Genomic DNA, 24,865 nt, shown 5'->3' on the forward strand with positions numbered 1-24,865 from the left:
CAGGAGGAGCGGTGGTGTCAGTAGGGAGCAAGGTTGGATAACCTCCTGTGTTCTGGACAGGATCCCTTGCTGCCCGAGGGATTAAAGGGAGGTTAGGGCTTGGGAGTGGGAAGACTTTGAGAGCTCCAGTCGCTTCTGCAGATCCTACAGATGGAGAAAAGGGCTGACAGTGGAGTGTCTGACATGGCCTTGGGATGCTCCTGGACTGGGCTGGGGTTCCTTAGAGGGTTGTGGTGAGGAGTAAGATTTGGAGATGTTAATTTTCTGGTGGATTCTGCGTGCTGGCAGAGTTGGGAAGCAGATTGGTGTTTTGGCTGGGTGGCATTTTTCTCTCTCAGTGTGTGCAGAGGGTTTCTGTCAGTCCTTTAGCCAGAGTTCTGCACTTTCAGTGCCTGGAACTCCACAGCTTCTCTACTTTGGCTTGGCTCCAGCTCCTTCAGCACTTTCAGATGGGAGTGGGATGTTGGTAGAGATGAATCCTTTCTGTCCCTTTTGCTACACAGGACAGCTTAGGGGAGGTTTGGGGCTGGGAGCTCCAAGCTGCTGTAGACTGAGATATGAGCAGGTTATTCAGGCCCTGGAGGTTTAGAAAAGCCAGCTGCTGGTAGGGACCAGGCACTGCATGTGCTCTGTGCCATTTGTATCTGGTTTAGCACAACCAGTTCCTGCAACAACAGAGCAGCAGCCCAGTACTGTGCTCATTTTTCCCAGTCTGACTCCCTTAGCATGACTTGACTCACTCCCATGAATCAGGCTCTGGATGCTGCCGGTGTTTGCTCCTGATGATATGTGCTCCTTCAGTAGCAAGAGCTGGATGGAGTTTCCATTTATTTGTCTCTGAGATGGGCTCCATGGGTTTGGAGGAGCCTATCCAGCCTCCTCTAAACTGGTTGGTAGAGAATAATAATTGCTCTTGGGTCTTTTGCCTCCTCAAATATTTTCTTCCTCCGGCTTTGGCTGTCAGAGACTATGGTTGCACTCATTTTTCAAAACACCGTTCTGAAATAAGTTCAGTGTGTGTGACTGGAATATGAAAATGTCACTGGTGCTAAATACTGTCTCTTAATTTATGATTTCTTTTAAGTTCAATTTTTTTACTTGAAGCAGGATTTAAATGGAAATTACCATATGGAATTTTAAATGGAAATTAAGTTACTGAGTGTGTTTGTGATACATGTTTTATCACTCCTAACATACACTCTCTCCCCCTTCTCCCTTTATTTCTCACACAAACAAGTTATTGCTTCCACAAAAACTCTTGTCAATGAGATGTCTTTTCAGACTAGTGAGCTCATGGCTGTCTGCTGGCAGAACTCTGCTCTGACTTAATACAAACGAAGGCTGCTGCCAGGTTTTTTTGGCTAATACCTGAGCCTTGAAGGAAGCTCTGTTTCACAGAGCAGGAATTGAGCTGCTGTCAGTGGTGCTTCCAGCAGCCATGCCTACAAACTTCCCATCTGGATTTTTGGATGAGCCAGTCTTTGTAGATGTGGTGCAGATTTAAGAGGAAGAATATGTGTTCAGGGCTAGGCTGGGCCTAAACAAGAGTTTATTTTCTACACTCAGCGGTTCATGTTGGTTGATTCTGCCTGTGGAGAGCTTCAGTCACCTCCAGGTTTGCTCTGTTGCACTTTTGCAAGGTGCAGAACTTGTTGCTCATGGAGCATGTGGCTCAGAATGACAGGTGACAGCCAGAATAAAGCCAGTGTCCCACAGAGGTCTGATGAGGAGAAATGTGCTTCAGTCTTTTATCTCTCCAATAGAGTGAGATCTCCAAGGAGAAATGATGGTGCAGGAATTGCCCGCCTGTCAAAGCTGACCTGCAGATGTGGGGCTTGTTGGGTACTACAAGGACACCATTGGGATAGCCCAGAGGTTAAGGAAAACATCTGGTTCCAATAGTTTGGACACACAGCTGGACCAAACCTCCAGCCTTTCCTCAGCTAAATGTATTTATTCCAGGTCTGCTGACCCAACAGAGGTATATTTCTTCAAGTTCTATGCTGGCACAGAAATTCAGAACATACTTGGAAGAAACCAAAATAAAGAGCCCAAAACCCTAGATTTCAGCTCATTAGATCTCATACTGAGTTGCATGAGCTGAAGAGGTTAATGAAACTCTTTAAAACCAGAGTTCTACCCAACTGCAGCCACTGATAAACTGGCAGAAGTTTGAGAGCAGAATGGTTTCTCAAAGGAGACAGAACCAGCCTCTCAGTTTTTCCATGAACTGTCTTTATTTCATGTATTTAAGGAATCCCTCTAGTGGCCTCTATTTCTGTCATATATCAGGTGTTCCCTTGCAAGCTGATGTTGCACATCAGTTGCTGCTATTGTATGGATTTGAGATGGAGCTATTGAGGAATTATTTGAAAGGCTTTAGAAGAAGGATCTGAGATGGTTTCAGATGAAAATATTTTTTTTTAAGTGCTGGGAGGTTTTTTGTTTGGGTTGGGGTTTGGTGAGCTTTTTTTTCAGTGAGTTTTTTGTTTGGGTTGTTTTTTGGGAGGTCTTTTTTTGTGGGTTTTTTGTTTTGTTGGGTTTTTTGAGTCAAGCAGGTGATGCTAAATCTTTGAATTCCATATGGAACCATTAGCTGACGCTTTGCCTTCACTGTGCAGTAGATCAGATTTAATGATCTATTGAACACAACTCCCAAGAAACTTGATAGCTTCAGCAAATAAAGCAAGCCATTAGGTTTCAGTTTATCTGCTGGTACCTCACATCTCTGTGTAAACCCCAAAGCCTTCAGAGACAGTCATGTTATTTTGTCTGTGGGTGCATATTTTCTAGTATCTAAGAAGTTGTGGCATGTTATCTGCTATTCCCTGTGCAGTGCTGGGGTTGGGGTTAGGATGGTGTTTACCCTTGGAAAGGGAGAGCCTGGGACTGGATTCCTGCATGCTCAGCAGAGGGACTGTGGGTTCCTTGAAGCTGGACATTCTCTGCTCTTTCATTCCTCCCACAGCAATGCCTTGTGCTGAGGTATTCCAAAAATTCAGTTTTCCAGCCTTTGCAATTGCCTGAGAGCCCCAGGGATCTGAGATGTCCAGGCCTGGGAATGCTGCTGGACAAGTGCTGCGATGCGTGTGAGGCTCCTGGGCCAGAGCATGTCCCTGACATGTCCCTGTCCCCTGAGGGACCAGACAAGTCCAACACCTGCTGGGGCTGGAATGAGCTTTATCTCATGCACTTCATCCCCTGGCATGGGGAGAGCTAAGATGGGAATCTTTCCCGTTGGAAAACAGCGTGGTTAGGAGCCATGCTCTGCAGAATAAAGGCACATGTGCATTTTTCAGGGCTTCCAGTTACCCAATTTCCTAGGAACTGGCTACTAAAAGACCTAAGTGCCCATTTCCTCTCTTTATTTACATCCAGTGATGGGGGAAAAACTACCTATCCTCAAACTGTGCGTTTGTGGTCAGGATTAAACCTTTAAGATATAAACTGTGCACTTGCATTCTTCTCCACACCTCACTTGCTGATGCAGCCTTCAGTGCTTGGCTCTCCCAGAGATTTGCCTGGTTCAGTGGATGCTCCCTGGCATTTGTCCCTCTCCAGTGACTGCTCCTGAAATCCACACAAAGAGAACAGACCAGCAGAAGGGAGCATTGTGATGTTGTGGTGTGCAGAAGAAGCAATCCCATCCACCAAGTGTACCTCTGATTCCATGATCCAGTTTCCTTAGCTGGGGATGGGAAATGTGCAGCATTACTTAGAGAGGGCTGCAGAGCCTTTAGCTTTCAAGATTAGGGTTAAGACCTCACTGTTTTTCTTTTTCTTCTCTTTAGCATTAAGTCAGCCATCAGCACAGCACCAGTTTTCCATCATTTTGAGTCCAGTCAGTCTTTTCCAAGAGACAGTGTGTTCTGAGCCTGGCATCTGTAGTGTGTCCTGTGTGCTGACCCCACAGCAGCCATGTGTGCAGCACATGTGTGTCCATAGGAGAGGCCCTGTGAGTTTCTGTATCCCTGAGTGAAACATGAGATCACAAATGGAAGAGATTCAGATCCAGAAATTTTAGCAAGCCCAAAGTATTTGGAATTTTAAAGTAGAAATACTTCGTTTTTAATTTTTTTTCTTCTCTCCAGTACTAGTATTTCACTGCTTTAAAACTCTAAACCCTAAAAATCAGGGACTTCACATCAAAAAACCCAGAGTGGTTTTTTTTTCAGTGCTGGAGGCAAAATACTTGGATGGGAAGAGAGATTTTGTCTGTGAGTTTGTGAGAGTTTCTTAAAAGCAACACAGAGGAAAAGTTGTTCTTGATATTGGCCACAAATTTATCACTAGTCTGACAAGTACTCTGTGAATGCACTAAGTAAACTGCTCTACAAAAGCTGAATATCTGACATTTATTTCAGTGTATATTTTGGAAGGAATGTTAGCTTATTTTATTATTCCCAGCCCTGACACCCACTCCTTTTTTTGGTGACTTGGGAAAATCCATTAATCTTTTTGGGTTTTTTTCTCTCTCTGCAAAATGAAGCTACAGTGCTGCCTCAGTGCAGGGTTGAGACCCTTGCTGTGGGTTTTGGGCATGGCCTCTGACCCCTGTGATTCACATCACCCATTCCCAGGGGTACATTGCAGATGGGCACACCCAGCCATTCAAAGCAGGAACACTGTAAAATCTGTCAGGAGAAACTTCAGAAGATTTTAGTTGATGAATTCATTATTTCATCCTAGCAGAATGGTGTTTGTTGTGTTTTCCCTCTCCCCTTATTCAGAATCCTGTCAGCATATGAGGTTGTCACCTTTTCAGCTGTTTCTTCATCGGAAATAGGATGGACAAAATTACATCCAGGAAAACTCCCTACTTCATCTGTAAATGTTGAATATATTTTTCCCTGCTTGGCTGCAGTAGTTGTTTTTCTATTCTCTTAATTATGTATAAAACATTTTCAGGCATTTGCCAGCAAATATGATGTAATCCATTTATTTTCAAGCAGTGTACCATTCCATGCAATTCAGAGAACCTCTGTTTTCCAGGGGAACTGGCTACTTGAGGAAAATTGGGCAAAAATTATGAAGTCTCAAGTTCCATGCTGGCTTCAGCAAAGTCTAACTCTAAAATAACTCACTGATGACTGTAAGTGTTAGTTTAGTGTTGGTGAAAGCAAAGTTTGGCTTAAATTCCTTTATGCCAAGGGAAGCCTGTGCCAGGGAGAGAGTAATGAAACCTGCTGTGTTTGTGTGCTGTGAATTTGCAGTGGAGCAGGGGAAATGTCTGGTCTGATGTTGTTAAATACTCTGTATTGTGGGTGTGTCTTGTGGGTTCTCAGGGATGGTGCTTTGGTTGGGTTATTAAATTGCTGATTCTGAGAGGGAAGAGCTGGTCAGATCTCCAGGGCTGGCACTTCAGTTCTGCTTTTTTGTTGCTGCTTCCTTGATCACAGGTTATGGGAGGTTAAATGAGTTTTTGATTTCTGTCTGGGTTACTTTTCGTGGGTGTTCTCTGAAGTTCTGATGATCCTTGAAAAGGCAAAAATCTGATATTTCTGAGTCTGTGACTAACTCAGGTGCTTTATCCTCTGGCTGTGCCACTTTGTGGAGTGTGACAAGTATAACAAACTGCACCCTGGGCATCACCCTGGCTGGTGCCTTGCACAGCCTCTGCCTGCTTGGGTGGTGGGGGGCCGTGCTCCGTGCAGTGATGAAGAGGAGGGGCTGCAAATTCCTTGCTAGGTGGACACAGAGGGAGGGTCAGGCCCCAAACACCAAACTCAGTTTGACAATGCAGTGAAGACGGGATGGGGTGAAGAGCCTGAGCTTCCCGCAGGCATTGAAGTGCTTGGAAGCAGGGTCTGAGTTAATTAGGTCCACTAAGGGAGCATGAATCAGTCCCTAAAGCCTGGCTGCTGAATACAGTATTGTTTAAGATCACAGAAAGTGACCATAAAGCTCATCCAGTCCCATCCCCTGCCGCAGACAGGGACACTTTCCACTGTCCCAGGTTTCTCTATGGCCTCTCCAGCCTGGCCTGTGACACTTCCAGCCATCCAGGGGCAGCCACAGCTTCTCTGGGCACCCTGTGCCAGGGCCTCACCACCCTCACAATTCCTTCCCAATATCCCATCTGTCCCTTCCCTCTGACAGTGGGAAGCCATTCCCTGACTCCTGTCACTCCAGGCCCTTGTCCCAAGTCTTTCTCCTGCTCTTTTTGTAGGTGTGCTCCACCAGAATGTCAGCCTGCCTCCCAAAGTGTCTCCTCCTGTGGTTGTCCTGTGAATTGGGAAAACCTCTTCCCTGCTGTAGAGGTGACAGCTCAGCAGCCATTTGCCATTTTATCATTCAGAGGCAGTGACAAACCAGTTGGAACCATGCTGAACATTTGATTTATTTATTTTTACTTTTCTTGCATTGCCTTTTCTGTATGGTTCTTTTTAATATTAATGCAAACTGCAAAGCTAGTGCATATGCCTTGACTTAAAGACAGATTGTCCTGACCTGCACTCATCGTCTCCTTTCATTTCCTGACCATATGGCAGGCAGCAGCATCCTGGGATATGTGTTTTGTGGACAATATTAGCTTCCTTCAGGTAGCTCCCACCAGCTGCAGCACCTTGGATATCTTTGGATGAACTTGGAGAGAGTGTGGGTGGAGTTAATGCCTCTATTTCCAGGGGCATCTGCTATATGGCTAACTTTTGCTGCTGTGTTTTGAAGTTTTTGATACTGTGGGCCAGATTGAGAAGCGTTTGTAAAGCAGAAATTCTCCTTTGCTGGAGAGAGGTGTTAGCTCTGTGAATTCTTGAAAGGCCAGGGTAGATGGGGCTTGAAGCAACCTGGGATAGTGGAAGGTGTCCCTGCCCATGGCAGGGTGTGGCACTGGATGGGCTTTAAGGCCCTTTCCAGCCCAAACCATTTAGGAATTCTATGGCTTTGCACTTAGCCACACACCTGAGTGACTTAAGAAGGAGCCTCAGCAGGTGACAGTGTTCAGTGGGATCAATAATGCAGATCTCTCACTGGCTGTGGTGTGACTTGCCATCCTGTAAGATGGCACCTGGAAGCTGTGTTGGAGGTGAGGATCCATGTCTGAGCTGTGGAGCTGTGCTCTCCCCAGCATTCACCTGGAGCTCTTGGACCAGGATTTCTCCTGGTTTCTAGCAGCCTGTTCTTGTGTCTTTGCTCTTGGGCTGGCCACGGACAGATCAGTCCCACTCCTTGCCTCGCCTCATGCTGTGCTCTAGGCAAAACTTTGAATCATAGAATCTTTAAGATTGGAAAAGACTTAATGGTCACAGTGGTCTGGCTGTAAAAGTGAGGATAACCTTGCCCTTGCCTGCAGACTTGACTGATCCCTGCAGAAACACAATTACGGAATGGAATTACAGAATATCTTGAGCTGGAGGAGACCCATAAGTCCCACTCCTTGCTCCTCAGTGTTACCTAAAACTAAACTGCACGACAAAGACCTTCACTGAGAACCTCCTTGAACTCAGACAGGGTTGGTGACATGACTTCCCTGGGGAGCCTGTTTCAGTGACACCCCTGTGATGCAGCTTCACTCTATTTTCCCATGTCCTGTCACTGGTCACTAGAGAAAGGAGTCTCCATCCTTGGAAGAATTCAAAAGCCAACATGATTTTGAGTCAGACATGACTCTGAGCCGCCTGCTCTTGGTGGCCCTGCTAAGGGAAGGGGGGCACGATGACCTCCAGAGGTTCTTTCTGTGATTCTTGTCCTGTGATGCTGAATTAACCAGCCCAGGGGATCATGTTGGAAAGCCCCTGTGCAGCAGAGGGGTTGGCTGCCCCTTGGGACAGCCCTGGGGCTCAGAAGAGGAGGAAGGCCAGCCTGCCTGCAGGCTTGCTGTGATCTGGGGCAGTGCCTGGGTCCCTTGGGAGATACAAGATGTAAAACATGGCAGCTCTTCTCCTCGAGAACCATTTGTTACAGCTCCATGGTTGACTTTTTTTGCTGTACCTCATGACTGTATTTTGAAAGCAGATTCTTTGCTAACATTTTTCATCCCAAAGGTAACTGACTTGCTTGTACAGAAGCTGTAGAAGAAATAGTCAAGAAATTTACTTCTGTTTCTATTCCTCTGTGTCTGTACTACATGTTATAAACACCTGGGATTTTATCATCCTTGCGTTGCCCAGATTTCCTGCAAGCAGCCAGTAATTCACAGCCGGCTGAGGAGAGCAGCAGTGTTTATGATGTGCCTGTGCCAGCCTTGGCCCTGTTATCTTGCTCTGTAAGAATAAACTGAAGTTATTCTTAGTGTCTAAAGCTCCATGAGTTTCTGGGTGCACAGACAGCCCATTGTGCTGCCTGCTGAGACAGTGCTGGGGATCACACAGTGAGGTTTTAGCAGGCGGTCTGGGTCCTGGGGAGGGTTTGGCTCTGACCCTTCCAGCAGCACTGAAAGGGGAATGGTATTCCGTCAGCTGAGCGTAAACCCAACGTGTTTTTCCTGTGCAGCATAGCAAACTTTAACTTGGGTGTGATAGATTTCTTTTATTACCTTTCACAAGCAAACTAGAAATACTTCGCAGACATCTGTTGATCACAGTTTGAAAACTACTGCTCTCAAGCTACCCTGAGGTTGAATTCCTTTGGAAAAAGTCTCGCTGACTTTGTCTGCTTCTGTAATCACAGAATCACAGAAGGGTTTGAGTTGACCTTTAAGCCCATCCAGTCCCACCCCCTGCCATGGGCAGGGACACCTTCTATGATCCCAGGTTGCTCCAAGCCCTATCCAGCCTGGCCTTGGACGCTTTCAGGGATGGTGCAGCCACAACTCTGGGCAACATTGGTAAGTAAGATAGCTGGTACAACACACCCTGAGGGTAATCAGCTCTAGGGGCAGGGATGGAATTACCCTGCCTAATTGGGCTTGGGCTGGTCTGTGTTCTGTATTATCCGTTCCTGGTGGGAGCATTGCAGATCCTTGTGGTGGAAAGAGTTTTCCTGAAAAGCAGTGAAAAAAAGAAGCTTAAATTGTTGTAAATGCTTTTGCCTGTGCAAGGCAAGTCCGGAGCTCTCTCTCGGGGTCCAAACCTTTAAACTTGTCATGGCTCCCTGTGTGAGAGCAGGCAGAAGGAGCTGTTGGAGTGACAGCAGCCGTGTGTGCATGCTGACAGCGGCGCTGGGATTTCTCCATGTGTCTGCAGCAATCCGTTCATCGGGCGCATGCTCCGGCTGCAGCCCTGTCCATGCCCAGACACTGAGCCCTTTCATGGAGAAGTGCAGAGTCATATTTCTGAGTGCAAATTAGCCAGGGGATTGTGAGCAGTGTGGGCTTGGCCAGGCTCATTTCTGAGAGCAGCCCTGGCGCTGGAGCAGGGGAGGTGTGGGCAGACATCCCTGTGTGTGTGCTGCCAGCAGAGGGGGGAGCCCAGGGCTGGCACCCCATTCTCTTGGGGGACAGCTTGCACACAGGGCCAAGAGTCCTTCAGCCAAATGTCCTCCAATTTGACTTGCTGTCTCCCATACTTAGACTTTTCCATAGGGTGGACATTAGGAATATAATGCTTGGCACTGGGCTCATTGTCCTGTGTGCCCCAGGAGTGCTCAGAACCTGTCCCAGCCTGCTGGGAGTTGCTGGGATGCTCCTGGGATGCATTGCTGGTATTGCACTGGGTGACTCAGTGCTGAGGCTGCTGCATTAGAGCAGCCCTGAGTGTGGGACCCTGTCTGAGTCCAGACTTCCTTCCTGCCTCTAACTCCCCTTTTCCAGGCCTTTGTGGGCAAGGGCAGATGGTTATTCTGGTGGAATGGACACACACTGGTGTGAGCTTCAGCTTTCTCTGACTGTACAGCTCACAAGGGGCAGAGGAGGAGCAAGTACTGATCTCTTCACTCTCTGGGACCAGGAGTGGGGAAATGGCTGGAGCTGTGCCAGAGCAGGGTCAGGCTGGAGATCAGGAAAGGTTCTTCCCCAGAGGGTGCTGGCACTGCCCAGGCTCCCCAGGGAATGGGCACAGCCCCAAGGCTGCCAGAGCTCCAGGAGGATTTGGACAATGCTGCCAGGGATGCACAGGGTGGGATTGTTGGGGTGTCTGTGCAGGGACAGGGTTGGGCTGGATGATCCTGAGGGTCCCTTCAAACTCAGCATAGTCTGTGTTGGTCAAAGGAGGCTTCTCAGAGGTTGGTGTAGAAAAGCATGAGCTGCCACAGTCAGCTCTGCAGGTCTGGTGTGGACTCCTGCAGCATGACTGCAAAGGTGGCGTTTTTCAAGCTGTCATTCAGTGAGTGTACCCCTGGATGCACACATCCAGCCCTGCTGAGCTGGAAGGTGTCTCCCAGCATTTGTGCCACATTTTTTCAGGAATCCTCACGCACACACCGAATGCTTTACTGTTGAGGTTTCTTCAGGATGTCTGTGTGCACCTGAGTATGCAGGCAGGTAGCAGCCTGCTGCAGACAGCTCTGCAGGGCTGGCTGCTCTTGTCCTGCTGGCAGTCCTTTTCAGCCTGCAGCGACAGCAAAGGAATTCCTGGTCCACTGGGGAGGCACGGAGTGTGCATGGAGATCTGCTCCAAGTTCAGAGCTGACCTCAATCAGACCTGTTGGGGGGGCAGTCCTGTTGCAGGGTCTGCACAGGGCAGGGTTGTTGAAAGCCTTCTAAAAAAATAGTGAATTACTGAGTGAAGGGCTTCCCTCAGCCCTGCTGGTGGGCTGGAGACTGTGAGTTGTGTTCTGAAGAGTTGTGCAGGGGAAAAAAAATCTCTGTTTCAGTGACCTTTGCATCAAGCTGTGGATAAAGTTTGAAAGTTCCAAGGAGTCTGATGTGAAAATATGGAGTAGTGTTGGTCTTCATTAACTGTTAAACTTTGAGCATCTCCTACCCATCTAAACATAGCCTTTTTTCTCTCTCCAGAGGCAAAAAGAATCCCTTTGGATAGCCAAGCATCTTTTGCCACTTTGTTTGTAGGATGAGCAGTTTATGGCCTATTCTTATATTTCTCTACTCCAAATTTTGGACCTCTTCTCCAAATGCTAAATTTGGGCTTCATCTCAGAGAACACTGTTGCTGGCACTCATTGAGCTATTCTTCCTGTTCTCTTATTCTGTTATTTTAGGTTTATGATGGCCTCAAAGAAAAGCTGTCTGACAGCTTTTCTGAAGAATGGCTTTATTGTTGCCTATCAGCAAAATTTTCACATGAAAGGGTCAGTTACTGTGTGAAGCTCTCCAGTGTCACACAAAACATCCTGCCCGTTTCCAGATCACAGAGCAGATTCTCAGTTGGTAAAAGAAGTTGAGCATTAGCTCACTGTGTTTCTTATTGCTGCTTGAATTCCTAATTAATAATGTGAATTGAAATATTCCATTTTCATTCCCTCATTTCTTATAGTGTTTCTTTCAGCCAGCACTGGACAAGAGATGAAAAATCACTTGTTTGTAGTCATTTAATCACACAGTATTCCAGCAAGAGTGTGTTTCTGTGTGCTGAAATTACCTTTGGTCCTGTAGGATGTTTAGAATGAAAACTGATTAGTAATGAAGTCATATTTCATTTAAGTCAAGAGTTCTTAAAAATGTCTTTCCTGGAAGGGCACATCCTTACACAGCTGGGAGGAATGGAACATACCAGGATCACCCAGATAACTTGGTTATGTTCAGCCAGTCCTGTTTGTCTCTGGATGGGGCTTGGAGCAACCTGGACCAGTGGAAGGTGTCCCTGCCCATGGGATGGGATGAGTTCTAGGTCCCTTCCAGCCCAAACTGTTCAGTGGTTCTGTGTAGAGCTGGTGAAAGCTCTTGTTGGGTGGTGTGGGACAGAGAGGCATTAGAGGGAGACAGTGAGCACTGGGTGCTTACTGGTACTTGTAGGGCAAGCTTCTGACTTTTTCTGGGGGGAAAAAATGTCCATAAATTAAAAAAGTAAGCCACAAAAAGATTTGGGTCTGTGTTTCCCTCCCTGCCGGGTGACTGGTGGTCCATGGTGTGAGTGTTCTCACCAGGGGTGAGGCAGGCTCTGGGCTCTTAGCATTGCTGTATCTGCAGGCTTCGTGCAGAGGCCAGAGCTTTTCAGGTGTTTCTGTTTTGGGGACGCTTGGCAATGTGTTACAGGCTCATATTCAATGTGACCATGGAATAATCAGTGTTGCTGAGCACCTAAATATGAAACCCATCAATTTTTTTGTTAGCGGAGACAAGAATATTTCTAAATCCCCGTGTTCTTTCCCAGTGGCTTACACACTTACATTAATCTCAAACAGCTGCATCAGCTGTGTCTGAGTTAGTTGCTGGGATTAAGCTATCCTTTCAGAAATTACACAACTGTTGCAATTAATTCCTCCTTTGAACAATTGATCCCAGAGGCCAGTCACTACCCTGGTCCTGCATGTATGGGATTTCCTGGGCTTCCCCTAGGGGCCTTGTTCCCTTGAAGCCAAGTCTGCTTGGAAATACTCACAAGATGCAGCTGGGTTTTGTTTCTTTAAAGCTTAGCAGCTTTAAAGCATGGGGAGAACTAAAGATAGAGGGAGGACTTGGGATTGAAGCAGCAAGAACCTCCTTTGCATTGCAAGAGAATTCCCATTGCATGGATGGTAGGGAAGCTGTTGACTTTGGCATCAGGGAGCCAGAAGGGTTGATTTAGATTAGATACAAGGAAGAAGTTTTTTGCAGTGAGGGTGATAAGGCCTTGTTACAGGGTGCCCAGAGAAGCTGTGGCTGCCCCTGGATCCCTGGCAGTGTCCAAGGCCAGGTTGGACAGGGCTTGGAGCAATTTGGGATCATGGAAGGTGTCCCTGCCCATGGCAGGAGGTGGAATGGGATGGGCTTTAAGGTCCCTTCCAACCCAAATCATTCTGGGATTCCATGATTCTGTTGTGGGGAGTGAGGGACAGGAAAGTGAGTGATTTCTTGAGGTAGCATGGAAAGAGCCCAGATCCTGGTGTGCACAGAAGTATGTACACACATACATCTGTGAGTCATTCACTTGGACTTGGAAGATCACTGAAGGTTTTAAAATCAGTGCTGCTGCCAGCACAATCCATTATCCACAGCTGCTGAAGGGCACTGGGAAGGAGTTCGAGGGGAGCCCTGTGTGCTGCATTCCTGTGCTCTGAGGTCCTGTTCTTGTCCAGCTGCCCAGCCTGGGGAGCTGCACTGCTCCTGTTGCTGGTTCCACGCTCCCACGCAGATCCCTGCCACCCATCTGGGCCCAGGTGGCCTGGGGACCAAGTTAAAATAAAAAACAAAATAAGGTATTTCCAAAAGTCTGTCCTTAATTAAGGAAAGCCTGGAACAAATGCCAAGTCCCTACAAAGCCAAAAAGTCTTATACATACATTAGAATTTTGGCAACTTATTTAAATGCTTAAGCAGTTCTTTGAACTTGGGCTGAATGTTCAGGCTCTGTTTATGAAGTGTGTGAGCATAGTTGGGCTAAAATAAGTGATTTAGATGGTTTGGATCTGTCCAGAATCTCTGGACTACATTGTTGGTGTGTTATCCCTGATCCCATGGGTACCTGGGAGATCTGAGTGTCAAATTCACAGATGTGAGGCAGGGCTGGCAGACCTGAAAATCATCTGTTATCTGAGTCTGGTCTCTGCTGGGTGAGCAGGAGCCATATCTGCCTGCCGTGTGCAGGCAGGGGGAGTGTTTGGAAGGATACAGGGAGCCCTGCTTGATTTGTTGCTTTTTTGAGATGATCCTGGGCAGGAGAGCACAGAGTAGTTCACAGTAACTCCATTTAAAATTATACAACAGAGTAAACAAATGGTTTGGGTTGGAAGGGACCTTAAAGCTATCTTGTCCCACCCACTGCCACACCTTCCACTAGACCAGGCTGCTCCAAGCCCTGTCCAGCCTGGCTTTGGATGCTTCCAGGGACTTAATCTGTGGTAAGAACAGACATTTTCACAGCTGGAATTAAGTCCCTCTTACTGTGCTTCAGAAGTGTTTTGCTTCTGTCTTGTTTTGAATTTTTTTCCTTCCTCTTTAGGATCCATCCCTTCTCTTGCAGTCTCTTCTGGTGCACTGTTCCTGGTCAAGGTAATTCGTCCCTGGCTCCCAGTGGAAAATGCCACTTCGGGGGGAGGTTATATTTTGACTTGGTTTTCTAAGCCTGGCAGCTTTCAGACAAAAAGAGCAGGGAGAAATGACTAGTCTGTTACTTTATTTACCACTTGTTTTGGGAAAACTAAATCCAAATTTATGTTTGACTCATATTAGGGCTCTGTGGCTGGACTCCGCTTTTTCAGTTATTTTTGGCCAGGCTGATCTCACACCCAGCCTGAGCAGGGCAGCCTGGGTGACAGGAGCTCAGACCAGGAGCTGGGCTCTTGGGCTGCCTCAAGAGATTGAAAGCCAAAGGTTTTTATGCAGGATCTAAATTCAGAGGTTAAAATTCCCATCCTGTGCTCTGTGCATTGTGTGTCATTAGTGTTGTGGTAAAAAACATGGGGCTGCTGGAGTAAATTATTAATAGTGGCTGGATGAAGTGGTGTGGATTTTTCCAGTGTTCTGGGGTCTGAAATCCCTGGAGTCTCCCCAGAGCACTGGGGGAACCCTCCATGCAGTGCCTGTTGCTGCTGGCTGGGCTCAGGAGGGGCTCAGGTGTGGTGACCACATATCCTCTGAACAGAGAGAGGCATAGCTCTCCCAGGATTTTCCTGGGAATCTGTGAGAAAGTTCAGAGAAAGAATTAAACAATTATTATCCCAATCTCTGCACCTGGCAGGCAATATCTGTTTGCCACAGATGTTTACAAGGAGTTGTCCCTTCTTGACCAATAGGTGAGAGAAGATTCCTAAAGGCCAATCAGGTCTTAGGTCCACCATTGTTTATATAAGAAAGGTGGATTTCTAATAATAAGGTGTTTTTCATGCCTTCTGATGGTGGAGTCTCTGTATCACCTTTGTCTGTACCCAATACCCCACTGGTGATACTCAGGAAGATGCTGAGTCCTGCTCTGAGGGCTGAGCTTTGTCCTGGAGTATCTGAGCACCTCTGTTAGCACAAGTTGTGGAACAGAGCACACAGAAATGTGCTTCCTCCTTCACTTGGTGTGAGCTGTATCCTCTCTGAATGGTTTATTGGTGCTCAGCTCTCAGGAAAATGGCCAAGGCAGGTACTGGTGTTTTGTCCCCAGTTTCTGTGTTACAGTTGTTAGGAATGATCTCCTGACAGGCTTTCCATTGACTTTGGGCTTTGCTGTGGAGGAGACCCTGTGGGTTTAGGGCACATGGCCACCCTATGGCTCTTGCTTCAGTGGAACTCAATATTGGACCCCATCCCCTAGCAGGCCTTGAGGGTGAGTTGAACCCCTGGCTGCAGGCAGAGAGGAACCAAGGGAGATGGTTCTTCTCAAATGGATATCCCTAGGGCTTCCTGGAATTTGGTTGCATTTGCAACTTAGTTCTGCAAGCAGCAGGGGCCCTGGAAGTGGCCTGTATCCTCCTCCTGTGACCCATTTTCAGTGCAACCCCAGCATCAGCACTGCCATCCTTTGTGTGCTCTCAGCAGAGTGATGGGAAGGGCCCACTGGAACCTGGGTGTGCAGATTTGGCTCTCACAGCCAGAAAGGGTGAGCCCAATACCCTCCTCAAACCCTGACAAAAAGGGAAAGGGAAAAGGAGAAAAGCTCCTTACAGCTTTTGTTTTTGAAAGCTGGCTGCCTCCAGCCAGTCCTGACTCAGCTCTGCACTGCTTGACAGTGAAGCACTGACCCCTGTTTGAAGCTGTCCTTCCCACCCTGTTTGCTGAAGGGAGAAGGTGGTAAATGTTGAATTCAGTAGGAAAATTACTGCAGGGCCCTGGCTGTGGAGTTTGCCTCAGCTGTGTCTCAGCATATCCCCATACTCTTGACAAGCCAGCAGCACACAGGATGCATTTTGTCCTCTAGTATTTTTCCTATACAGATGGTGAAGGTGAAAATTTTCTCCTCTGACCCAGTGCCTGAGGTAAATGAATTAAATAGCTTGGGAGAACAGGCCGGAGTGTGAAGAAGTGAAAAAGGGGGATTGTTATTTTTAATTCCCGTTTTGGGGAGGAAAAGAGGAGAGCAACCATCAAAGCCTAAATTAACTCCCCCTCGCAAACATAATTTGCGGAGACATTATCAAGCTAAAAATATGAGCAGTTTGTAAAAGGAGCTGTTTTCTGCGTGTGCTGCTGCTCACATTACTTAATTAAAACAGGAGTTGCTTAACATTGTGCTTTGATTTTCCACTGTGCATGATCCATGAGTTTTTTTGGGAGGGGTACTTTGCTGAGCAGGAACAATGAGGGCTTGAGTCCATGGTACAACTCCTTTTAAAGCCAAAGTCAATATTGGAGTGGTTGTAGGTCTGTCAACATAAGCCCCTCTACCAACATTCTCACTCACTGAAACTTTTCAAAAATGTAACTTCTGTTTATTGGAAATGGGTTTAAATCTGAGTGGAAAAAGCTGCCATGTTACTGGAATAGAGGTGTCCATCTGGAGGTATGTTCTGGTCTATTTATTAAACTTTCTTTTCTGAAAAGAGTGGGAGGAATTGGAATTTTTTCCTCTATTTTTCCCTGGTTGTGTTGCACAGGCTTTAGGTTGTAAATCTTATAGGGGACTTTTTTTTTTTTTTTAATTAAATCCTAGATGTTTTTAATCAGCTCTTGAAAATGGTGTTGCTGATCCACTCAAAAAACAGGATTTGAACCTGGTGCCAGCTCAACAGTATTGCTGATAGACTCCCACACAGATAATGGTGCTGTGCTCACCAGCTTGCTTTCAGAAAATACACCCAAAATCCAGGCAGTGCCTTAGTCTAAGGGCCATGTGGACAAGCCATGCTCCTGTGAGCTGAGTGGAGCTGGGTTACAGTGATCCACTCTCTTCGTCCTGTCCAGTGCAGATCATGGACCAGTAAGGATAAGAGGATGGAGTAAAAACCCTTTTCCAGCACAGGCAGGTGGGCAGAGGTGGTAGCATCTCTTGTGTGACGTGTTCTCACCACTAAACTGAAGTCTTAGCTGTGTACTTGGCTTCTTGAAATGCTACAGAGTGCTATAGAAGAAGTGTTTATGATGTGGAGTGTCCTGATGTGCCTCTCAGGGCTTGAGCAGCTCTTGCTTCCAGTGAGAAGTCCTGCTCACACTTTAATTAGCTTGTTTTTCTTGAGCAGGGATTGACATTACAAAAAAAAAAAAAAAAAGAGGGAAAAATAAAGTCTGTGCCTGTTTTTCCACACAGTGCTGTTGCAAACACCAGAAACACCAGAGCTGCTATTTTTTTCTGGAGGGGGAAAGGTGAACTGGTTCAGATACTACAAAAGGAGTCAGTGCTGATACTGTTTGATCTCTAATTAATTATTCTGTAACTAATAATGATAATTGCTTTTGTAATGGCTTGGGTTGTTTGGAGTTTTGGAGGGTTTGATTTGGGTCTTTTTTGTTGGGTTTTTTGAGCTGAAAGCTGGAAGAACAAAGGTTTGCCAAACTGCTAGTCATAGGGTGTGTTTCATCCAGGGTGGAACAGACTTTGTTGCCTTTGAGGACTTCTGGGCTTAGAAATGCTGCTGGGTGGATAGTCCTGGAGAGAGCTGTCCCTCCTTTGTGCCAGAGCCTTGGCTGATCCCTGCCTTTGAGAGGTCTGCTGGGATGTGGATTTGCCTTCCATGTATCACCAGGACAGCCTGGGCACTACAGTCATAGAATGATGGAATGGTTTGGGTTGGAAAATGCCATTTTCTTCCAGCAGATTGCTTGTAGGTAGATCTAGAGATCCCTTCAGCTCCCATTTGCTCATCTTGCTTCTGGCTGGAGGATGTTGGCTGATGGTGTCATCCAGGGTGAATCTTGTCAAGGGCCTGCTGCCCTTCCAGGAGCAGGATGGAATATTCCAGGTGTGATGGGAAGAGCATCCTTCATCCCCCTTGTTGTGCTTTGGGAGGCAGAGGTCTTCCTCTGACTCTGCCAGTCACTGCCATTCAACTTCAGGGTTTCTTCTGCTAGTCAGAGATTTGGGCTTTGTGTAGCAACTCTGAGCAACTGAGGAGGCAGCTTTCCATCATGGTAACCCTTTTGTCTGAGTATGGACCACTCTACATTTTCATGTTGTCACAGAAATTTGTGTTTCATTTGAGAGCTCTGGGTTTCTATTGCACAGCCCTGCAAACAGCTCCCCATTTTGGGCTTGTGTGTGCACAAAGTTGAATGGAGAAGGATCTCCAGGCTGAGATTAGTTTGACATGTATGCAGCTGGAGCTTCCCCTTTCCCTGCCCAGACTGGAGCAAATCCCTTCACATGTCCCCACTGAGTCTGTGAGGTTAGAAGGACTGGGATGAGGTTAGAAAGAAAGGTATGAGGCTTGCTGAGGGGAAGAGGCACATGGACCTGACTCTGTGAGAGCTGTGTGCTGACTTTAAAGGGTCTCCATGGTCCTTAAGGCTGGTCTGGACCTGGACAAGAGGATGTTGTGGAATGAGCTGCAGCATTCCCAGGGTGGCCACCCTCCTCTTGGCCTCGTTTGTGTGATGTCCAGTTGTGTTGTGGCCCCAGTGCCACCTTCTTGGTGCCACTGCAGCTCCAGTGACAACCATGAACATGAAGCCATTCCCCAGGTCTCTGGTATTTTAGGAATTCTGGAGCTGTTGGCTGACTGTGCAGCTGGAACGTGGGAGGAAAGCAGAGTGGTGGTTGTGGGAGCCCAAGGAGGTGTGTGAAGATGGGCTCCAGGGGATAGCTTCATCCATGAAACACATGGAGCAAGCTGGACTTACACCAAGTCAGCACTGAGACTTTTCTAGTCCAGTCTGAACGTCATTGCAAACCAGATCTACAGTGCAGCCTGAGCCTGGGTCCTGGACTAAAGCAAACCCTGGAGCCCTGACTAAGCCCAGCCTTGCTCTGTCACAGGAGAGCAGTTCATGACACAGGAACCAGCCTCTAACACTTGCTGAACTTTCACTATTTATTGTTTCAGCAGACATGAATAAATATTCAACAAATAAACCTCCTGGCCTTAAGTGATTGTGATTTTTGACTATAAATAAACTGAAAATCCAAGTTCTTGGTTCTTTTTTACTTTAAAGCAGGCTAGACCCCATGGGAATGCTATGTTCCTGTTGCACAAACTGAAAAGGGTTCATGTCCTGGTTTTCATCTCTAGGGTCATATGGTGGCTTGGAGTGGAGGTATTCTCCTGAAATAGCTTTGGAGTAGCTGTAGGGTTTGGGATGTGGCTCCTTTCTCTCCACTGGCTACAGGGAGCTCTGGCTTTAAGTAAGGTGGAGAATGTTCTGGGAAGTGCCTTTGGGTCTGTGGAGCTGGAGGATGAACCAAGAAATGGATAGCAGCTGATGGGAGCTTCCAGCAGCCTCCCTCAGTGATGTGTTTCACACTGGCTTTACTGTCTGCACCAAACCTTGTGGGACTATTTATGCTCCCAGAGGAATATGCAGGGATTATAAATTCCCAGTGGAGCTTGCTGAGCTGTGCACTGCCACAGGACTGTGCTTTCCTGCCCATTCCAGCTAGGAAAAATGAGCAGCCCTGTCAGTGAGAGGAGTTTGGTGGGATCTGACACAGCCCCATGGAGGGTGTGCAAATCCTGGTACTGGGGAGGAGCTGCTGGGATGGGACTTGGCTCACTCATCCTGTGACTTGAAGGCAGAGAGCAGTGTGTGGGAGCATTTCCATGGGATTGCTGTCAGGGATGGGAATCTGTGCCTCCTGCTCTGTTCAGTTCAACCCTGAGGGAAAAAACCATTCTTCAGCGAGCACTATATCCCTCCCCTCCACTGAGAGCACATTTTAGTCATTTGTTTCAGTTACTACATGGTTCTTTTGTCAGCCCACAGGCTTTGTGCCCTTCCCCTTTCCACAGTGGTGGTGCTCAGTCACCAGCTGGGGTTAAACCTCAGTCTTAAACCTGTTAAACCTCAGTCTTGTCTTTTTTGGTGGCTGGACTGGGCAGAGGGCTCCATGGTAGAGCAGGGTTTAGTCACAAACCCTGTGCCAACTGCTTCCTTTGCTCTTGCTTTGCCAGGGCAGCCACTGACCACAACATTGACAACACCACAGCAATCCTCAGGGAGTGGCTGAAGAATGTGCAGCACCTGTACCACGACGTGGAGTGGAGACCCATGGAGGAGCCCCCGTGAGTACCTGGGAGGGCTCTTGGCTGCACAGCCCAAATTCCCAAGGTTTTCTGTTTCCAAACCAGGAGCTGGCACTAAATGTCCAAGTGTTAAAATGTGGATTGTTTGCTTTCTTGAGTCTGTCCCATTAAAATTGTTTTCTTAGGGAAAAAGGTGAGGTAAGGTCTCTAGAAAGGTCTCTGACTTTAGTGTAGCACCTCATGCAGAATTTTGTGGAAGAAACATTTTCCATTGAGTTATTCAGCATCTGTCACTGCTTTCTTTGCATGGTAAACAAATTACATCAAGAGCTACAGGGAATTAAAATTACCATTCTTTATTTGCAAGGAAGCAGAGAAATTATAGCCCCATTCATAATATCTATGAAAGCTCTGACACATCAAATATTCAGTAAGTGCTGAGCCACAGAACTAGATTTAATTATTGTGCCTTTACATGATTTGCAGGACCATTGCTTTGAAATATGATGTGTTGGATTTTTATTACTTTAATTTTTATTTATTTTGAAGATCAGCTGTTCCTGGGTTTGTTCTGTTTGCAGTTTCTTCCATCAAGGAAAATTACATCAGTTTCCCCTTCCTTTAGGCCTGCTTTTATATTTGAGTTCCTCACTGCAGCGATGGGGAGCTTGTGGTACAAACCCCCAGGGAGTGCTGGTTTTATTGACATTTTTAATCCTTTCCTTTGAATTGAGTTTCCTTCATCCTGCCAAACTTTGCTTAAGTTCTGCAAAAACCTTTTGAAATTCTTAGCTCCTTCCCTGACTTAACTCTGGCACTGTTTCAAAGTCTTATTCCTCATTGGGATCTGCCCCTGGGTTCCCTTCCATCTTTGTTAAAAAGCCATTGCTGAAGGCAGAGCCATGCATGTGACTTTGCTGCCATGGTGGGGCTGGGTGTTGGGAGATTTAGGGGCTGCTCCTGGGATGTGTTAGCAGTTCCCAAAAATGCCCAGAGCCCTGGAGGAAGCCAGGCTGCCTTTATCTTCACATCCCAGCCCTGCTGGTGCTGCTAGGCCAAGGGCAGGTGAGTTTGTACCCCAGGTCAGGGGGGTCAGGGGGCTGCAGGTGGGTTTGGAGGGTCCCCTCTGCTGCCCCAGCAGCTCCTGCCCCGGGTGGTGTCGTCAGAAAACTGGCACTGCTTGTTCTCTGGTGCCTTCTGTGCTCATGCCAGCACAGAACTTGGAATTATTCTCCCTCAAAACCTCTCCTGGGTTGCCTGAGGTGACTCTATGCTGTTTTTCTTTCATAATGAAGCAATGGAACTGTCTTTCTTTCTTTCTTTCTTTCTTTCTTTCTTTCTTTCTTTCTTTCTTTCTTTCTTTCTTTCTTTCTTTCTTTCTTTCTTTCTTTCTTTCTTTCTTTCTTTCTTTCTTTCTTTCTTTCTTTCTTTCTTTCTTTCTTTCTTTCTTTCTTCTCTCTCTCTCTATCTCTCTCTCTCTTTCTTTTTCTCTCTTTCTCTCTCTCTCTCTCTCTCTCTCTCTTTCTTTCTTTTTCTCTCTTTCTCTCTCTCTCTCTCTCTCTTTCTTCCTTTCCTTCCTTTCCTTTCTTTCCTTCTTTCACATTTTTTTCGGTGTAATAAGGCCCAGGCATGGCTTACAGTGACTTTTTATTTCCTTTCCAGGTCCTACCCAGAAGAACTGGGGCCGAAGCACTGGCCCAGCTCTCGGTTCACCCACGTGATGAAGCTGCGCCAGGCTGCCCTGCGCGCGGCCCGGGACAAGTGGTCAGACTATATCCTGGTGAGCACGAGCTCTCATTCATTACTAAAGCTTTCCAGGCGCTCTCTTCAGTACTGGGGGCTGTCAGAAAGTTTTCTCTCCAGCTAAAGACAGGTTGAGATGTCGTGGGTCATTTCTTGCTCTGGTGAGCCAGAGACTTTGTGGTGAGGGAGGTGAGTCCTGGCTAAGCTTGGAGCTTTCTCCACAGGCACCAGGATTGAGCACAGTCCTGGTGGTGGGAGGGTCTCCCAGATTGATCCCCACCTGGTGAAAGGTAAGGGAAATAGTTGTGCAGGGCAGTTGTGGGAAGATGCTGCCTTTGGTCACTGTGAGGGGGGTGTTCCCAAAGCCTCCAAGCAGGTGAGGTGTGAGGGCAGTTGAGGAGTTGTTCTTGATGCTTTTCACAGAATGAGCTCACCCTGAATTTCCAGTGATGTTATTTTCCCTGGCAGCTCCCTGTGCTGGCATAAGGTTGGATGGACTCAGGGAAGGTCTCTGCCCGTCTCATTGCTGTGCCCAGGAGCAGCTGCCCCCATCTTCCCTGTGACAGCCCTGTGCCCTAGGGAGTCAAACCCACCAGCTCACTGCTTTTAGGGTGGCTTTTTTGCTGACCTCATGGAATCATAAAATTGTTAAGGCTGGAGAAGGCCTGAGATCTGTGAGTCCAGCTGTTGACCTGCCATATTCACCATTAAGCCACATTCCCAGGTGCACACATTTTTCAACACTTCCTGGGATGGTGACTCAACCCCTGGCCTGGACAGCCTATTTCAATGCCTGGCCATTCTTTTAGAAGGAATTTTTCCTAATATCCAATCTAAACTTCCCTGAGAGCACAGCCTGACCCCCCTGGCTGTCCCCTCCTGTCAGGAGTTGTGCAGAGCCACAAGGTCCCCCTGAGCCTCCTTTTCTCCAGGCTGAGCCCCTTCCCAGCTCCCTCAGCCCCTCCTGGTGCTCCATTCCCTTCTTCTGGACTTGCTCCAGCCCCTCAAGGTCTTTTCTCATTGTGAGGGGCCAGAGGTGCCCAGCAGTGGCAGCACAGGGGACAGGCACTGTGCCCACATCAGGGCTGCTCATGTACCTCTGGCTGCCTCACTCCCAAGAAAGCATCAAGGGATTCATATTGTTTCATCTGTTAACAGTTTTTTTCCCTCTTCCTTCTGTAGTTTATTGATGCAGATAATTTACTGACCAACCCAGAGACCCTGAACCTGCTGATAGCAGAGAACAAGACCCTGGTGGCGCCGATGCTCGAGTCCCGCTCGCTCTACTCCAACTTCTGGTGTGGCATCACTCCCCAGGCAGGTGACCCTTTGAACAGTGCTGGGGCTGTGTGACTGGGGTCCTCCAGGGGCTCCTGCCCTGTCTCTGGAGCAGCAGCCATCCTCCCTGTTCTCTGGGCTTTCCCATCTGCTGCTGTAGCTCTGAGCTGGTGTTAACACATGGTGGGATCCCACACAAACCCCACTGATAAACAGAATTTTTTTAAGGTGGTTCCATGTTTCTGTAATGGCCTTAAAACCCTTGGGACATAATTTTAGGCCATTTTTTTTTGTATAGTGGTGCTAATCCAAGAGGAATTTGCTTTTCTTTCCTCAGACCTCCATTGTGTCTAAGTTATCTTTCTCATCTCTGAACAAGATTTTTGAAGTGGGGCAACATCCTTTGCCTTCTAGGGAGTGTGTGTGCTGAAGTGTGCATGTAACAGGTACTGGTGCTGAGCCTAAAAATTAGAGTTCCATGTTACCTTCTCAGTGTTCCCTTTTCATGTTACTTCTGATCCACATAACTGCACTGGTTCAGAGCACAGGTTCATCTGCAGATGTCTAGGGAATAGTATAAGAATAGGGAAAAAAAGTGAGTGTTACTTCTCCAAAATACTTTTCTTTCCTCGGGCAATCCCCTTCTGGGTTTTTGAGGAATATATTTGTCTTTAGAGCTCTCAGTGATTCTTTTTTATTCTACAGAAATCCCTGTCTGAATCTCTTTTTTGGCACCCACACCATCTTCTGGCAAGGAGTTCCACAGTTCAGACCAAGTAATTGGATAAAAATAGCAGGAAAAGATCCTGAACATTCCAAATTCTTGGGAAGTAAATAGAGAGATAAGAAAGGGGGTGTGATGAGGTGTGTTTGTTTGTTTCACTTGGGTTTGTTTGCTTTGTTTGAAAATGGAGATATAAACTTCATAGCAAAGGTATTGGTTGTGCTTTTAAGTTTTTAAGGCTAAGTCAGCCAAGGTTTTCCAGGGGTACATCAGCCCTGCTTCCAGGCTGGAGTGGATCTCTGCCCATGTGCACCAACCCTACCTCTCCAGCAGGAAGTTTCCACCATTACCAACACTGACTGAGAAAAGGGGAGAGGAAAACCAGCAAAAGCATCTTGCCAAATTTGGTTTAAAAAAAAAAATCCTGCTGGAGTGAAGAGGAAAGTTCTCCCTTTATTTTTCCTTTTCTCCTGTTTCTACATGTGGTCCCAGGGCTGTGTGTGCTCAGCCTTGCTCTCCCAGGGGGCTTGGGGAGGGAATCACAGCTGGAGCACATCCTGAAACATCCTTCCCCAGCACAGGGCCACTGAGCCAAGTCTAGCCCCAGACAGACTGGCATTTATCTGTCATGGAGCAAATCTGGGGAGAGGCAGCAGTGTGGGGGAGTTGGAGCCCTCCTTGCCCACATGATTTATGAGCAAGGACAGCCCCAAAAACCCAGGGTGACAAGGAGGAGGAAAGATGAGTGTCCAGCATCTTCTCTTGTGGGCATTCTCAGGTTAAAGGGTGGGTGTGTTAACCCTTCCTTTGGTGGGAATGCCAGTCACATCTCCTCCTGCCTGCTGCTTCCTGTGGCACTCAGGATGGCTGTGTTTGGGATATGCCATCCTCACAGCATGGTCACAGTGCCCCTGAAAGGCAGAGGGAGATGGCAGATCCATAACCAGGCACATTGCACCACACCCTGGCCCCACACAGCCCAGGCAGAGCAGTTCTTCTGGCTTTTGCTCAGCCAGTGCCTGAATGCTCATGGAAAATAGAGCATAAATGGAGCTTTAACTTCTTTTAGTGACTCATTGTTTCTGTAAAGCCCAGAATCTGCTCTGGAT

General features: G+C 47.3%; 1 protein-coding gene across 1 annotated transcript in view; it reads left to right on the forward strand.

Moving 5' to 3' along the window:
- COLGALT2 (collagen beta(1-O)galactosyltransferase 2) overlaps positions 1-24,865 on the forward strand; it is a 46,948-nt gene that overhangs the window by 10,037 nt on the left and 12,046 nt on the right. The window contains exons 2-4 of the mRNA XM_058030533.1: positions 19,940-20,050; positions 21,674-21,791; positions 22,937-23,071. Coding sequence (XP_057886516.1) covers positions 20,037-20,050; positions 21,674-21,791; positions 22,937-23,071 — 267 coding nt within the window. The 5' untranslated portion in view covers positions 19,940-20,036. The remainder of the gene's footprint in view (positions 1-19,939; positions 20,051-21,673; positions 21,792-22,936; positions 23,072-24,865) is intronic.

This window comes from Melospiza georgiana, chromosome 9 (assembly GCF_028018845.1).
Source record: "Melospiza georgiana isolate bMelGeo1 chromosome 9, bMelGeo1.pri, whole genome shotgun sequence".
Classification (NCBI taxonomy): Eukaryota; Metazoa; Chordata; class Aves; order Passeriformes; family Passerellidae; genus Melospiza; species Melospiza georgiana.